The sequence below is a fragment of the Chamaea fasciata genome, unplaced genomic scaffold, assembly GCF_029207755.1.
Source record: "Chamaea fasciata isolate MVZ Bird 193981 ecotype frontalis unplaced genomic scaffold, bChaFas1.0.hap1 SCAF_22, whole genome shotgun sequence".
Classification (NCBI taxonomy): Eukaryota; Metazoa; Chordata; class Aves; order Passeriformes; family Sylviidae; genus Chamaea; species Chamaea fasciata.
Genome location: NW_027094107.1, coordinates 1438395 through 1454234, shown reverse-complemented (window position 1 = coordinate 1454234; position 15840 = coordinate 1438395). Strand labels below are relative to the sequence as shown.

The 15840-nt window shown below is 39.5% G+C and overlaps 1 protein-coding gene across 3 annotated transcripts in view; it reads right to left on the bottom strand.

Annotated features, from left to right (window-relative positions):
* Positions 1-15840, bottom strand: part of ATRX (ATRX chromatin remodeler) — a 66603-nt gene that overhangs the window by 22015 nt on the left and 28748 nt on the right. For all 3 annotated transcript variants that reach the window (XM_066202297.1, XM_066202298.1, XM_066202299.1), the window contains 10 exons: positions 13346-13424; positions 7291-7421; positions 6569-6781; positions 4957-5050; positions 4346-4454; positions 3550-3729; positions 3035-3176; positions 2536-2645; positions 671-817; positions 296-473 (listed from right to left, as the gene is read on the bottom strand). In XM_066202297.1, the coding sequence (XP_066058394.1) occupies positions 296-473; positions 671-817; positions 2536-2645; positions 3035-3176; positions 3550-3729; positions 4346-4454; positions 4957-5050; positions 6569-6781; positions 7291-7421; positions 13346-13424 (1383 nt within the window). The remainder of the gene's footprint in view (positions 1-295; positions 474-670; positions 818-2535; positions 2646-3034; positions 3177-3549; positions 3730-4345; positions 4455-4956; positions 5051-6568; positions 6782-7290; positions 7422-13345; positions 13425-15840) is intronic.

Here is a 15840-nt window from a genome sequence, read left to right as displayed (position 1 = left end):
CTTGAGTCCCCAACAGACACTTCCAATTACTTGGCAAAGGAAGCAAAGCCAGCAAATAAAAATACTTAATAGGAAAAGTTTCTAGAATATATTCCTTGTATTTGATTTAATAGAAAAGACTGTTACAAAAATCTATTTACAAAAGCAGACGGGGGAGATTCTGAACAAATTTCTGTAACTCGGCAAAAGCCAACAAGGAAAATGTGATGAATCTTACCAACACTATTTATTTTCTTTGCTCATAGACGTAAACCTGGAAGTCCAAACTATACAAGCTGTACAAATTTTCACTTACCTGGGTCGACTAAAGCTTTATTAAATATTTCTTTAAGTTTTCTACTCTTCACATTCCTGCCTTGTGCCAGGTTTCGATACATCTCGTAGCCAATGATCATCACACCTCCCTCATCCTGCCAGTGCTGCAGCATGTAGCTCCTCTCCTGAGGCCTTTTCACAGTTGCCAGCTCATAGACCTTCCAAAGGGGAAAAAAATCCCTTTAATTCCTCTTAAAATATTCAACAGTGCTCTAATTTTTAATGCTTCTGATGTATTAATGCAAGTAGATTTTTCATACAGTTAAAGCACTTTTCCTAGCCTTTAAGCGGTGGAGCTTCCCAATTATGCAAATGATCCAGTTATTTCATGAAGAACTCTTTTTAAGCCTCTCACCTCTAGTTTTTCCTCATCTTCTAAACCTTCTTGCCATTTTTCAAACTCATTCAGCCAGTTCAAGGCAGTGTTTAGTGGACACACGACCAGAGCTGTCCGAAAATCCAGCCTGTCACATAGCAAGACTGTGTGGAGAAAACTTACTACCTGCAAGAGAAAAAAACAGGCAGAACACCAAATAAACACCAGGAAAGAAAGATATTATCTCTTCAATTATTGTAATTAAATTACCAACAGTCTTGTTTAAATATGTTTTTTGGGTAAACAAATAGAATTTTAGGTTAGGTTTTCATACAGGTGTATTTGGAGTTCATACAGACCTTACTCTGAATGTTCCATGGCTGCACACATCCTTCACACACTGAGATACTTGTGAACTGCTGAAGGGTTTCATAGAGAACCCTCCCTTTACATTTCACCAATCATTTCCACAAATTAAACATTTCTATCAGGTCGTTTTTAAGCTTTCTCCCATCATTCGTCCCAAACATAAAATAAATTCACAGTCAAGTTTCTTAAAAGTGAACTTCAGCCTGAAAGCACTCTCTCACATGTTTTTCAAGGTATTTCAAGGCAAATCCTCTCAGCAGGGCTACTGCTGCCTCTTTTGAGCAGCAGCAAACAAAGGCAGGACTAGAGGAGAACCAGTGATCCCATGGCTGCTACAGCTCTCCCTTTGGATGTACAACAGAAGGTTTTTTTCTGCATCAAATCTTGGTGTCTGGCAGCTCCGATTTAACGGAGGAGTTTTAAACTGCATGACTGTGCTTGGAACACCGGGCAGCAAAGTGCTTTTCAAACAAAAGGATTTACTGGTGGTTCTGTGTAAGACAACACTGCCCAGGGAGTCTCATGACCTCTGTCCTGGCCAGCAAGTTCCCAATTCCCCGATATCCCTGATCTCTACTGACATCCCTTCCTGCAGCTGGCAAAGTCTGCTAGAACTTGTGGCTGGTTCAGCTCTTTTGAGAGCTAAACTACAAATGGCATCACAGAGCACAGCACTGACTGGCAAATGGACACAGATGGAAAAAACAACCACCTCAGCTTCAAATATCAGCCTTCAAAATGGTTTATACTGATATATGCTTCTAACTATGGCTTTCTTTGATTATCAAGGACTTACAGCTAAAATTACTGTCATTGACACATCTTGATCACTATAAAAATACCTTCTGCTGTAGGTATGTCATCAAACTACATGGTGTGCGAAGTGTAGGTGGAGGAAGTCCCCTACACAACAGTTCTGCAAAGCATTGCAAATCTCCACTAAAAGGTGTGATTAACTCCCCAAGAAGCACACCACCTAAGCCAGGATCAAGTCTGTAAAAATACACCTTTCAAAGGTGATTTTTGAAGTGTTCTGTAGAACTGCAGACCGTCAAAATACTGTGTCTGTCACCCTCATTTCCTTAAACAAAGCAAAATTTTAGATATGCTGGAGCTGGGGTTAAAATCCTGCTGGGGACCAGCACCAACCACAGCTGCAGCTTGGTTTGCCTGAACTGGTCATACTGTGAGTGACCTCAGTTCCTCTGATCATCCTCACATCCTCTGTGTCACTCAAAAAATCCCCACAAACCCACCAGCATCTGACTTTACACACAAGGTCTGGCATTAAAAAATAAAAACAACCAAATCTGATAAACTTGTACTTTATCAGCAATAAATTAATTTAAAAACAGTCAAGAAAATAAACCATTAAATGGGAAAAAACGAATGAGGAGGACAGAAAAAACATAACCTGCTTAAGATTATTTCAGTCTTAGAAATAGGTTCCTGGAGCCTCTCTCCTGCCAGCTGTATTTATTTTCTTGTTCTGAGTTGCAAGAAGCTATTTATTGGAAATAAATTTTGTTTCTTACCTGTAATGTTTTCCCCAGGCCCATACAGTGAGCAAGAATGCAGCCAGAGCCAGGAGATGTCTTGGTTTTTTTTACAGATTCACAACAGCAATCCCACATGAACTGAACACCTGAAGAAAATTATTGAAAGTTTTCTGATTAAGCATTCATTTTATTAAAGTTCACCCGAAAAGAGCACGCTGTGATCACTGAGATCATGGTAACTCTTAGGAAAGCAGTTGTCAGGATAATTGTTGATTCATTTCTGCCCTGTGGGTTGTATGTGGGATGATATTTGTCTTGAACTTGATGATATTCACAGCTTCATTGAAGATGTGGCAACTGGGTTGGAAAATACTCCTGTGAGGATGCAGATTGCCTGATTTTGGGGACAGGGAGAAGAGAAGACACGTCCTGGTTTTGGCAGTCAGGGAGTTTTTATTATTCTAATTCAGTCTGCATAAGGTGCTGCGCCCCTGGAAAGAAAAAAATTCTTTTTTTCTTTGAACTCTTTCCTTACCATCTACTTGGTGTGGCTTCAGTCTGGTCACTATACTCCTGTGAACCTGCACTAATGGTTCTTTGGTTTCTTCATCTTCATCTAAAACCAGCTTGGTTGTAATGGGACATTTCAGAGGTGAAGCATCTTCGATCTCTATCACCTGCAAACAGAAACATGGAATCAGAGGAATATTCTTATGAGTAACACCCAGTGTTTGAGACACTTCAGATTTACCAGAACTGGAAGTCACAATTTATTTAGTAAAGAGAAACTTTCAATTCCTTACTGCATCACAACTTACTCTGGCACTGAAGCAGCAGAGAACTGAAACAACTTTCTAAAGTCACAACAGTCAAATAAAACTTACCAAGGTCAACCTGCAGGAAACTGCAGACCAAACTTGTGGCTTGTAAGGCTGCATGTAAGGAGTTCTCAAAAATAACTCATCAAATTACACTGAGGTTGAAATTTATCATCTTAAACATCAGCAGGAATTCAAGTTCACAGAATTTTACACAGGAACCAGACCATACCTCTCTCAATTTCTCTCTCTCCCGCTCTCTCTCTGCTATACGTTTTCTTCTTTCTTCCTCTTCTTTTAGTGCATTTTGTGTTTCTGTTCTAAGCTTATCATCTTTAATAATTTTCCTGATTTTCTTCCTGCCTTTTCCAGGGGATTTTGAGTCATCATTGTCCTCATTCTCAGAGTTACTCTATTAGAAATTAAATAAAGTACACGTTAGCAAGAAAATCATGGCACAAACCATCAAACCCTTCTTTCCAAGCTCCCAGAAATTCTTACACACAGAGGTGAAGTTCAGCAAATAAGAAAAAAAATGCTTTTAAAAAATCTGACAAAAGAAGTGCCACCTTAACTGTAATGTATTCTGAGATACCAAAGATAAGCCCAGCTGTGCAAAGGCAGTACTGAAGGCACTGCTATAATTTGACAGTAACTAATGATTATTAATGGAACAATTTCTTCCTGTCATACTGGTGCTAAATCACATCAGCCCTTACCTACACCACACAGGAAAAGAAACTCCAACACTACCAAAAGCCTTAAGCTACAATTTATCTCATCTGCACTTAGATTAAAAATTCCATTTACTTCAACATCACAGATTTTTATCACGATCTAGACAGGAAAAGTTTTAGTTCAACATAATGTTTTACCTCCACAATGGTGGCATTTTACAAATTGTAGCCTGAACTGAGAGAAGTTTTAATTTTTTACTGTCTTTTGTACAGAGCTGTTTGAGATACCCTGAGCAGCTGGCAGAAGAGACAGGAAGTCCCTATTTATCACTTCAAAACATGATACAGCACCTTATTCTCATTTTCACTGGATGAATCCTCTTGAACCTTTATCCTCCTTCGTTTCTTTTTCTGTTTGTAGCTGCGCTGGTTTTCTTCGGCCTCGGCTTTTTTGGCAGATCTATTAAAAAAGCAAAAAGGCAATATTGCTGATTAATCATAAGGATCCTCTGCCTCACTGAAAAACAATGGTAAAGGGGTACTACATCATTAATTAATAACACAGGCACTCCTTTTGTGCAGTTAGGGCTGGCTTCCAAATTCCCTCCTGCGCAGCCCACAGAGCAATGAGAAAACCCAACAGAACTTCAGACCTATAAAAATATAGTTATATACTGCAATCCACCACTTGACAGTGATGTATTTGGCATTAAAATGTCCATTTTTTTGTTGATTTTTTTTTTTACTGGCTTATTAAATTGTTGTGTATCCCCTACTGTGGTACAGAATCAAAATTCCCACATTTGCTGAAAAATTAATGTTCTGTAATTCCTACAAAAATATCATCGAGGGTTTTAAGAACTGCTCCAAAGTGTTTTAACTTTTACCATCTCCCTGCATAAAGTGCACTATTAAAACCCCCAAACAAACACAGGGTAAGCACAGTTCAGGTCTCTCCATACCTTGTTCTTGGCCGTTGGTCATCCTCAGACTCACTGACCTCTTCACTCACTGCAGACTCCTGGAACTCGGAGTCATTCGAGTCATCACTGCTCACTTGGGAAAGAAAGCAGCATTTATTTATCACTGCAGAGCCAGCAGCTCCTCCCTGCACAACAAACTGCTCAAGAGCAGCAAGCACTGCCAAGCTTCATTTCAGACCCAGATTTATAAGAAGCAAGAGGGATAAAAGGGCTACAGAGGTTAAATTTAAGCATTAGCTGAGTCCTGGTGGATGGCTTGTTGTGCCACAAGCCTTGAGGTCCTTATGCATGAATATCTTCATTGACTTTACAAGCAAATGGAAGAGAGCATTAAACGATGGAGGAGAACTGTGGGGAACAGCATGGAGCTTCAGAAAACAAAAGGTGCTTTTCAGTTAAACAGAAGCTGTTGTTTCAAATGCTTTACATGTCATTTTATAACCATACTTGAGAAAAGGGCCCTCATTTACACACAAAATATAAAATTGCATTGCTACATTTATGGCTTGGCATTTCCTCAGGTAATACAAGCTCAAAACTGCCTCTAAAAGCAATTAAAAATACACCTAGAAGAGCAGCATTAGCAATACTCTCCCAAGCACCTTGAGGAGCTCTCACTGGCATTTTTAAGTAATGAAGACACCGACGTGGCATTTAGCACCTTTAATTTCAGCTTGACCCTGAACACAGTGGAAAGTTTAATTGTTTTATGAATGACAAGGCTTTAAACATGAATACATGGGGAAAAGTAACATTAATAACATAGGGCTAAAAAGGGCAAACTGAAATCAAATACACTGTTCTATTTGAGGGCAGTCAACTTCAACGGCTTGCACTAAAGAACCCTGAGCTGCCTCTTGTTTGCACATTAATTCAAAGGTGATTTACAGTTATTCCTCCTGCATGAAATGCTGTAGGTAGAGTTTTAATCCTGTAAGGGAGGAAAAACATGAATATGCAAACAGATACTGAGAGAGCATTTACGGAGGAAAATGCTACAAAAATCACATTGCATCTTTTATTCTGTGGATACACCACAAAAGCTGGCTGGCATTAGTGCAACACAGCCATCAGGGAAGCCCAGTGCACCTTTCCTGGGCAGGAAACACCCAGAGGTTCTTTGTTCCTGCCTGCAACAATGAAGGCCCAGCCCAGGCTCATTTCACAGTGCCATCTGGTGCTCAGCTCCAGCCTGCTGCATTCTGTCCATTCTGCAATTCCAGCATGGACACGTTCCTCAGGCACTGCTGCCAGGCCAAGAGACAAATTACAGAAAGGCCAAGACTGATTTCCCCACATTTAGACATCCTGGCCTTGCCTCTGCTGTTTAGGATGGATATTCTAAGACTCCACAGGATTAACCCAATTCAGAGGATACAGCGAGTGGAGAGAGCTGTACTTGTATTTGACATTTCAACTAAAACTATTCATCAAACTAAGATAAGGGAATGCTAGATCTCATACACAAGGAAGTTTATACAGGGATTTTAAAATCACAGAGGTTGAGATCTCCACTCTGACAAACTTTGGATTTATTTTACAGAAGCAAGCACTTTTGATGACCAAAAAAAGAGAGACGTGGATTATGTACCTTTCCTTCTATTTCTGCGCTTCCCCCCTTCTTTTTTGTCTTTTGGCTTCACCACCTTTTTTTCTTCTCCAGACTCCCCATCACTCACGGTGAGCTTCTGCCTCAGCAGTCTGTGTCTGTATCTGGGCTTCTTGGATGTTTCCTCTTCCTCTGAATCTGACTCAGAATTACCTTCTTCCTTTTCAGACTTCTTGTCTTCCTTTTCCTTCTCTCCTGTCACACAGAAGAGTCAGTACCACATGCATACCAGGCACTTTCTTATCTTACACAAATTGGGGCAAGAATTGAAATCTGAATTGATTTAGGCTAAATCCTGTGCTTTTCCAGGGAATTACAAGCAACAACATACCAGTTTCCTCAAATGTTTAGTATTTCCCACTGCCTGAATGCTTGGAATGCCTGTTCCAGTGAGTGTGTTAGCCAAATCTCTCCTGTGCACTTGCAAAACTTACTGTTTTGTAGAGATTAACCCTCATAAACCCCTAGGGCTTCTCAACTGTTTAAAAAACCAGACTATAACAGCAAAATAAACACACAGATGACTAAAAGAGATGATAATCCTCATGACCACGTACATTGGCCTCTACCATGTGGCAACCACATATCAAAATCAGTAATATTTTTTGCTGAAAGCTTTAACAACCATCCTTTTCCCATGTGACCCTTGAAATCATGACAGGTGCCACAGCACCACTTTTACCCAGATGCTCCTTGGTGCTTACCATTATCTCCTGTGTTCTCAGTTTGCTTTGCAGGTTTCTTCTTCCCTTCCTCCGGCTGCTCATCTGAAGACGTATCCTCATCAGAGGAAAGATTGGCTTTGATTTCTTCTAAAAGCATTTTCTTGGCAATTCTTTGAAGTAAAACAGAAAACACTATTTATTCCATTGTTCAAGTAAATCTATGAACGACAAGTGTAATCCTACACCATTCAGAACTTCAAAAAAAGGGCTGAAAGCTGAACAAAAAAAAAAAGACACGTGATGAAAAGTCATTGTGGCAAGACAGGATCTATCAGCAAAAAAGCTCACATTAAATGTAATGTGGTGACTTGCTTTTAGAAAGCAGGTTTGTGTAAAGCTTCTTTAAAAGAGAAGTTTCCTGCTTCACAGCAAACTTGAAATGGTTATAAAATGTACAGATTAAAAGATTTTATTTTATCCATGGTCTACCTGGATAACTAACCACAAGCACTTGCCTTACAAAAACCCTTACGTGTTTATTACCCAAAAAAAGTCTGACCAACACTACAGGACCTGAATTTCAGATAAAAATCATCATCTTATTTCCTGCTCCACAAACTGTCCACTCAGCTTCCCATGGTCTCACTGCAGAACAAGTTTCCAGCTAATGCACAAGTGACTACGGAGAAATTATTTCTTTACATGCACTTGCAACATAAAAATCTTGTCTGAGTCTATCTAAGGCAGGTATGTCAAAAGCACAGGAAAATAGTGGACTTAAAGTACTTGTACTTCCAGGGGAAAAAATATAAACCAGGTCTTCCTCATATAAATATCAGGAATAGTACAGTTTTCATTCTGAGGTCGTCCATTTTAAATGAAGTATGTGTTTTCTAGGTGAAAGCTCATCTGTCTTGCCTTTTGGGAGAATTAATGCATGATGTGTGTACACAGTTCAGGAGGGGAAAGCTCTCACAGCAGTCAAAACAACGGCTCAAAAGCCATGGAACTGAACCACAACCCAGGTTTCACTTGGGAATGGCAAAGGGATCTCTCGAGCAAAGCTTCCTGTACAACAGCAAACTGAGTTGTTGTTCTATGGAGCACCATAAAATAGGCTTTTAACAATCAGTATTTCATTTTCCAGCCTGCTGTGTGTCCCTAAAACAAAAATTTTCAAAGGGAATCTTCCCAAGCTATCTTTCCTCCACACAGTATTTTCTGTTTTTTGAGCAATAGTGTCGTTTTTAAAAACACTCTCACACTAGTTTATATTCAGTTATTATTAAAAGATGGAAGCAAAATAGTTTAATAAACATTTCGGATTGTTCAGTGAGTCAGACCATCCAGCAGCATCCAAAACACACCCTCCCCCTCTCTCTTGAGAAGAAAAAGCTGATTAAAACTTTACCAAGCAGTACCCTTGGAGAACTTCAGTTCCACATCTATCAAGAAATCACAGCATGAACCCAAAGAAAACTTACTAAAGTCCACAGATAAGTAACATCCTCTTCCAAATTCTTTTTGCATTAGGTCCTCCCAGAGGATATTTGGAAAAGGGATTTAGGGTTTGGTTGGTTGTTGATTTTTTTTTTTTAAACCCAGCATATCATATGTAACAGCAACAGAAATAAAGAGCTCCTCATATAAAATTCAGACTATATTTCTTCCATCTCTTAATGGTCAGAATTTCTTCTTCAAAATGAAACCGCTTGGAATATCACAAGTTGGCTTCCCTTTAACAGCTTTTAACATAAATTATTAACCTTGACTCCTACTCCAGAAAATGCAGAGAGCAGTGGTTACTCTTCTTGTCTAATAGGAAACCAAAGTTTTGGAAGAGAAAAAAACCCTAAACCACCTGAAAAAAAATTGAAATTGAATCCTGAAAGTCCTGCCTTTGACTTACTTTGGCAAGTGCATTAACAAAGCTTGTGGATGGCAATACTTACCTCTACACAAGTCACCTTTAAAAGGCTGACTTTGGTTCTTAGCAAAACAAGACCTTCGTTTTAATTTGTTCTTAAGTGAAGTACTTAATTTTTTTTAAGAGGAATAGGAAACAGCAAATGTATCTAACGCCTAAAAAGACCAAGCACAAAATCTACCATCTATCAAGAGAAGATGCTCTCATTTTCCTATTAATCACCTGCATAACCAACACTTGGGTATACTGATACGCACATTGGGTAAACTGATTAGTTTCTAATTATTTATAATATTGATTAAGAAGTTAAAGCTATGATAGAAAATTAGTCCTGGTTTTTTGTTTTTTTTTTTCATCTAGGATAAAGACTTAACCACTTGCAACCAGATTAAGATGGGACTTTGTCAGTGAGAACAGCTGCATTTTCTTCAATGATTTGCTGGTATGAATTTAGGCAAAAAAAGTGAGACATTATTAAGATGTTCAAGATTTAAAAGATGCCCATTTTTAATTAACCCCATATCTGATAGGAATGATAAGTGTAAACAACATCAGACCCAAAGAGATTAGGCCTTGTAAATGCATGTGACAAATGATTGATGTAACAAATGGCTTCCATGAATTATTATAAATTGAGTACTGGGTTCTGGGTTTAAATTAAACCACAATAGATGTTGACCAGGATAACACAACATGTTTCTATTTTATGACAAAACCCATTTAAAGTCACCAGGTTTCTAAGCTAAGAAACTTCACATGGTAGCTTTAACATTTTGGTATTTGCATTAATAGCAGCAAGAAAAACAAGCTATGAGAGTGTGAAAATTCCCTCACTCGTATTGTTCCAGAGAAAACCATGGAAATCAAAAGGGACTGTCATATTTCTCAGGTCAAGGACATAAAAGATTCTTGGCCATTCAGATGTAACAGTTGAACACCAGCAATGGATTTAATTAGGAGGCACAGAGAGCCATATGACCTCCAGCACAGGGTTTCAGGCAGTAAAAAATAAAGTAAAAAAGAAAATAATATTTATAAATCCCTGCATTTTACTCATTCCTGCACTGATCTGCTGTGACCTTGAGCATGTCACATTGCCCCACTCCATCTGATCTAAACTTACGGTGACATTTCTATGAAGGGCACTTTCCCACACACATTTATCCAGTGCCTCACAGAATGGGGCTGCAACCTCAAGCAGGACACACAAAACCAACTCCAGAATAAAATAACAGCACACATGCACATTTTTGTATCAACTGGGATTTAAAGCTATTTCCCCTTTGTAAGAACAACACCAGCAGAATACATCTCTAAACAATGAACTGATTACTATGGATTTTTAAGTCGTGCTAAAAGAGAAGAGTTTGCACAGGAGACAGACTGGAAATTACCCAGGGGTTGCTTGGTTACACTGCAGGACTACTTTAAAAGCTCCTTCAGACTTTGCAGCAGAGCTGGAACAGGAGGTGCAGCCTCTCATGATGTGGAGTTAAGCCCCCATGGTAATTTGCACCGTTCTCGTTCAAGAATTTTACAGTGCCAACACAATGAGATCGTTCAAAATCTTGGTGAAACTGTAAACATTTTTTTTACTTAAAAAACTTTAAGTTCATGATTGTGATGTTTTCTTACCAATTAGATTACATCAACTCACACTCAGTGTTCATAAATACCTACTAATTATATGTAGAAGTAAGGTTGCCTGAACAAAGCCCTTGGGTGGGGGAGGATGTTAGAGTGTGGCTAATAAAAGCCACCAGAATTCCAGCTATAGCACTACTGCCTTAAATGGGCCTTCAGGGTACTACTAGAAAATTCAGAACCCTTTAAAATAGATTTTAAGAAATTAATATTTGGATGAAATGTCATACATGTCCAAAAAAAATGAGTGAAAACTGCCAAACATCTTGTTCTAAACACTGTGCTGTCTTTGGTGGAAGAGGCTGATTTTCAAGCTGTCAGAGTTGGGTTAAATTAAATGCTTGGACAAGAAAAATGTTTTACAAAAATTTATTGTAACCATCAAATACTTAAAGGCATTCTGCATTAAATACACTATTGACTTCTTAATAAACAGAACTACTGCAAACATATCAAACAGTACCATTTAAAAGATCAGAAGGACCAATCATAGTTACACAACAGAAGATGAAAGCATACAGCACTGTATGGCATAGTATGACCCACTTGGATATTGCATTCTGGCAAAAAGATGATTTCAAGGCTATTAATATTCATATCATGCACATCCCCAGGTATGCAAATAACAGAACATCTAAACTAGAGACTTGCAAACAGGAGTTCCCACACTACAAACACCCAGCAGGTACTAGGTACCCTCTTTGGCCTGGAAGAAAATAGGCAACTTCTCTGAATCAGCAGGTAAACTACTTAAACACTTTGTGTTGAGGAAACAGAAGAACAGGTTTTTAACTTCTCGAAATTTGTTCCATCTTTTTTACAGTTTATAGCTCTGATTTTGGTGCCAAGTACAACATGTGATTAAGGTAAAGTCAGACTGCATTACCAGTTAACATGTCTGAAGGTTGACAACACTGTTTATTGACAAAATACCTCCCCAGCTCACAAATAGATGTTCAAAAGATCCCCTAAATAAAAACCGAACAAAGAGGCAGCTTCAAAACAAAGTACAGAAACTGATTTTTAAAGTCCGAATTTATATTACTGTTTGTTATCAATTAGCTTAATTCATTTCCCAATATAGCTCTTAAACTAAATCATGATTGAGCTCTGTCAGAAATGTTTGTGTGGTAAATACTGAACTTCTGACAAAAGTGTATTGGTTTAGTTATCAACCAGAAACTCGCAACAACAAAAAAACAAAAAAAAAGGGGAAAAAATGAATTAAAACAGGACTGAAATTAAAGCAGAATTTTAAAAAATCTTGATTTCCAAAGTTTACCATGTTCTGCTTATGACCCTGTGCTGTCAAGTCCCTAAAAAGCATCTTTCTTTAAAGAGCTGATTTACTGGGTTAAATTTGATGACTGAAAACACACAAGAACTAATTCAGCAGCAGCATTTTGATGCCCAACTGAGGTCAGTAAAGGATATAAAACAATGTTTTTAAAATTTACTTCAGCCACATATCAAAACATACAACTCTGTGAAACAAGGATTCCATATTCTAAACTAGTAAGGCTCAGAAGCAGAAAAAGACTCCACCAGCAACTGGTCCCACACATGCTATATGGCCAAAACAACAACAAAAAAATCAGTTTCTGAAACACTGTGTCAAAATTCATTGAGCAGCTCTTCAGTCTAACTACAGTAACTTCCAAAAAGAACCTGTGGCTCTGTGATTCATGTTGTGCATTTAGGAAATGAAGCTTTTACATTTCTAGCCAGGCTAATTTGGATGGCTACAATAGTATTGTAAAATATGACATGTCTTAGCTAACTGTATCTTACAGAGATTCTTTTTTATTGAATTCCAAACTGAAGCAATACATATAAGCCACAATTCTGAAAATATCTATGCAAAGACTTAAAATATATCATTAGTCTCGTTGATACCAGTTGAGCCTATGCACAGTGCTTGTAGAATCATGGCCTTAACTCACATTAAGATCACTTCAGATACTTTTTAGTGGATTAAATGTCAGTTGAATTAACAGCTGAAAAGATCTAATATGGTTCTCCCCACATTTGTGCTTTCTCTTTATTGAGAAAAGGCGTTTCAATTTTAAAAAAAAAGCATATTAAGTAACAGTAATAACCAAATTAATTCTGAAAATATTGCAGCACTGCACATTGCACAGATGCAAACTGTCACCTTCTATTCCCCACAACTAACTGAAATTCACATTTAGCAGCAGCAGCTTTTGACCTGCCTGCAAGATCCTTGTCACCAACCTCCCACGAGCACCGGGAGCCCCAGTGGGACAGCGCTGCAGTGCTTTAAGAACACCCCCTAGCCAGGTGTGTCAGCTACCACTTTTAAACACTTGCTTTGCATTCCTGGCTCTGGGGGGCCTCTGTTTTCTGGCCCCGAGTTCACACTTGCGGGCGGCCCGTGAGCGAGTCTTTACGGGGCAGGCAGCCGTGCTTTTTACCACCTGCTTGCTCCTCCGTTGCGCCGGTTTGCGCCCACGCCTAGGGTGTGTTATAATCGTTTTTAAGTCCTTATGGAGGGTATCATACCTATTCTCAGGGTCGTCATCATCATCATCTTCCTCCTCCTCCATTGGGATAGTCCTTGATAGAGCCTCTCCCTCATCTCCTGGAAAAAAAAAAGCCCAAGAGAAAACGCTAAATACACGTAAATCCAACAATAAACGATACATGATGGCACAATAAACAACACAACACATGAACTGCATCTCCATCAACAATGCCCATTTTAACACAGCTTGGTAATGCCACTTTTCTACCAGTTACCTGTCTTGAGAAATAAAAATACATCTAGTTTTTTCAGTTTTGCTCGCTACTACACACAACTTGCAGCTCATTCCCAATTACGTACTGTGAATTTGGGACTTTACACCAAAACGTAAGAGACTAAATACTCTACTCAGGAATCAGAAATAAGTTTCCTAAGAAGTTATTTACTCTGCCAGGAACTCCACTAGTGAGTTGGTGCAAACCGAAAAGAAGGCACAAACAAATACAGGACAGAACTGCTTCCCAAGCCCATGGGTTGCCCTGCTGCCAGGAGGGAAGTACTTGGGAACACAAATCCTTCCTATTTTTGCTTTCACACTAGGAGTGTGTGTAAAGAGTTGTATTTGGAGCATTCCACACGCTATCCTTACTGCAAATATCCAAACTCAGCTGCACTGCATGGCACTGTAGTACCATGTACAAAGGACATCAAGACCAACAGCACGGGACACGTGACTGAGAAGGAAAAGCACAGTGTGAATCCTGCCCTCGAGCTCCGCTGCACGCTCCTGGCTGGGCTGAGCAAATGGATTGCTTTGAGCACATTTCCCAGGCCTCTCCCCTTGCTTTTCTCTCTTCTTGGTCTTGCACGCAAATCAGATAAATCTGCTAGGTAGTGATATAAAGGGAAAGAAACCTCACAATCCTAATGAGCTGAGATTGCTCATTCATAATTTCTGTTTGTTTTCTATCTGTGGGGATTGGACTAAAACTAGGCTGAAAGGGGCACACTCTGAGGTGATGACAGAAAGACCCTCATGGAGATAAATAAAAGTATCCTGTTGGTTCAACCAGATCCTACATCTCACTCAATGATCAATCTACAAACCTTATTCAGACACAGAACAGACTGCTTTATTTTAGTTATTCACCTATTAAACCAAAAGCAAACCGCAGACAAAGGCCACATTCTCCTCCACTGAAAATGCTCTAACACAGGCAGAATTTCACAGAATCAAACAATAACTAAAGCTGAAAGAGACATCTGGACATGCTCTACTCCAAATCCATCCTCAAAGCAAGGCTAGCTCCAAAGTCAGGTCAGTTACTTCAGGGCCTTGGCCAGTCAAGTTTGAACCGTTTCCAAGGACAAAAATTCTGAAGTTCAAGAGGGCAACCAGTTCCAAGTTTGACCACGCTCAGTGTAAGAATACTCCTAGTATCTCTCAGTTTTCCTTGATAAATGCTGTATCCACTGCCTCTCATCCTTCGGGCACACATCCAGCTCAGCCTGCCCTAACACTGCCCATGGGGCAATTTGCAGACAGAAATGCAGACACCCCATTTTTAGCATTCTGTCTCCAGTCTAAACCAAGCCACCTCTCCCTCAGTCTAACTCTGCTGTCAATCATCCCACACCAGAGTCTTGCTCAGTTTGTACCCTGCTATCCATCTCTCCAGTAAAGACCCAATCTTTCCGCTGTGACCTGCCAATGAAACAACAGCTCCCAGTGCCTCAGAAACCTTCTGATACACTAAAACCAACTTTCTTCTCTTGGGCCATTTCAATACCAAGTCCATGAACTGTACATGAGCAATTCCATTTTGAAGGCATTTTTCACTGATGGTCCAGAGGTGCTGAGAACTGTCACTGAGTGCCATCAATTGTCTGTCTATAGGAGAGTTTGAATGGTTGTGGCAGCAACCACAGGGAAAAAACCAACTCATTACTACGCAAACTACAAATTAACTGCAATCTCCCCCAGCAGTGATATCACTGATAAGGTAGCACTCAAGGAAAAGCCCTGCAAGTCCCAGTATTATCTACACAGAGACAAACGTATGAAAACAATAAGCAATGGCAGATTTCTAAGTAGCTGTTCTAAGCCTACAAGGCTCTTGTGAGGCATAAAAATAATTTACTTGGTTTTTAAATGTGTATTACAGTGCCACAGGTCTCCAGAGTCACCTCCAGTGCACACACAGGAGGTGATAAATTCGAGTTCACCACATTATCTACTCCTTCCAAGCAGCTTTTGCTAAATAGAAGGTGGGCAGGTGAGGCAAGGGCCAGGCTTTGAAAGCTGGACTGCAAGGCAGTACCTGTTCTAAATACTGCCACGAGTTTCTAAACATCACTTTTTCCTCAGGGGACAAGCTGCACAAAGTGAAATCACTGACTCTTACAGCCACAGGACAGTTTGGCTGAAAAGGAACTTTACAACGTGTGCTTCCAAATCCGTATCAGAAAACCCAATGGGCTGCAAACACTGAACTGTATAATTGCCAACTGATGAGTGCTTTTTGCTTCCAGA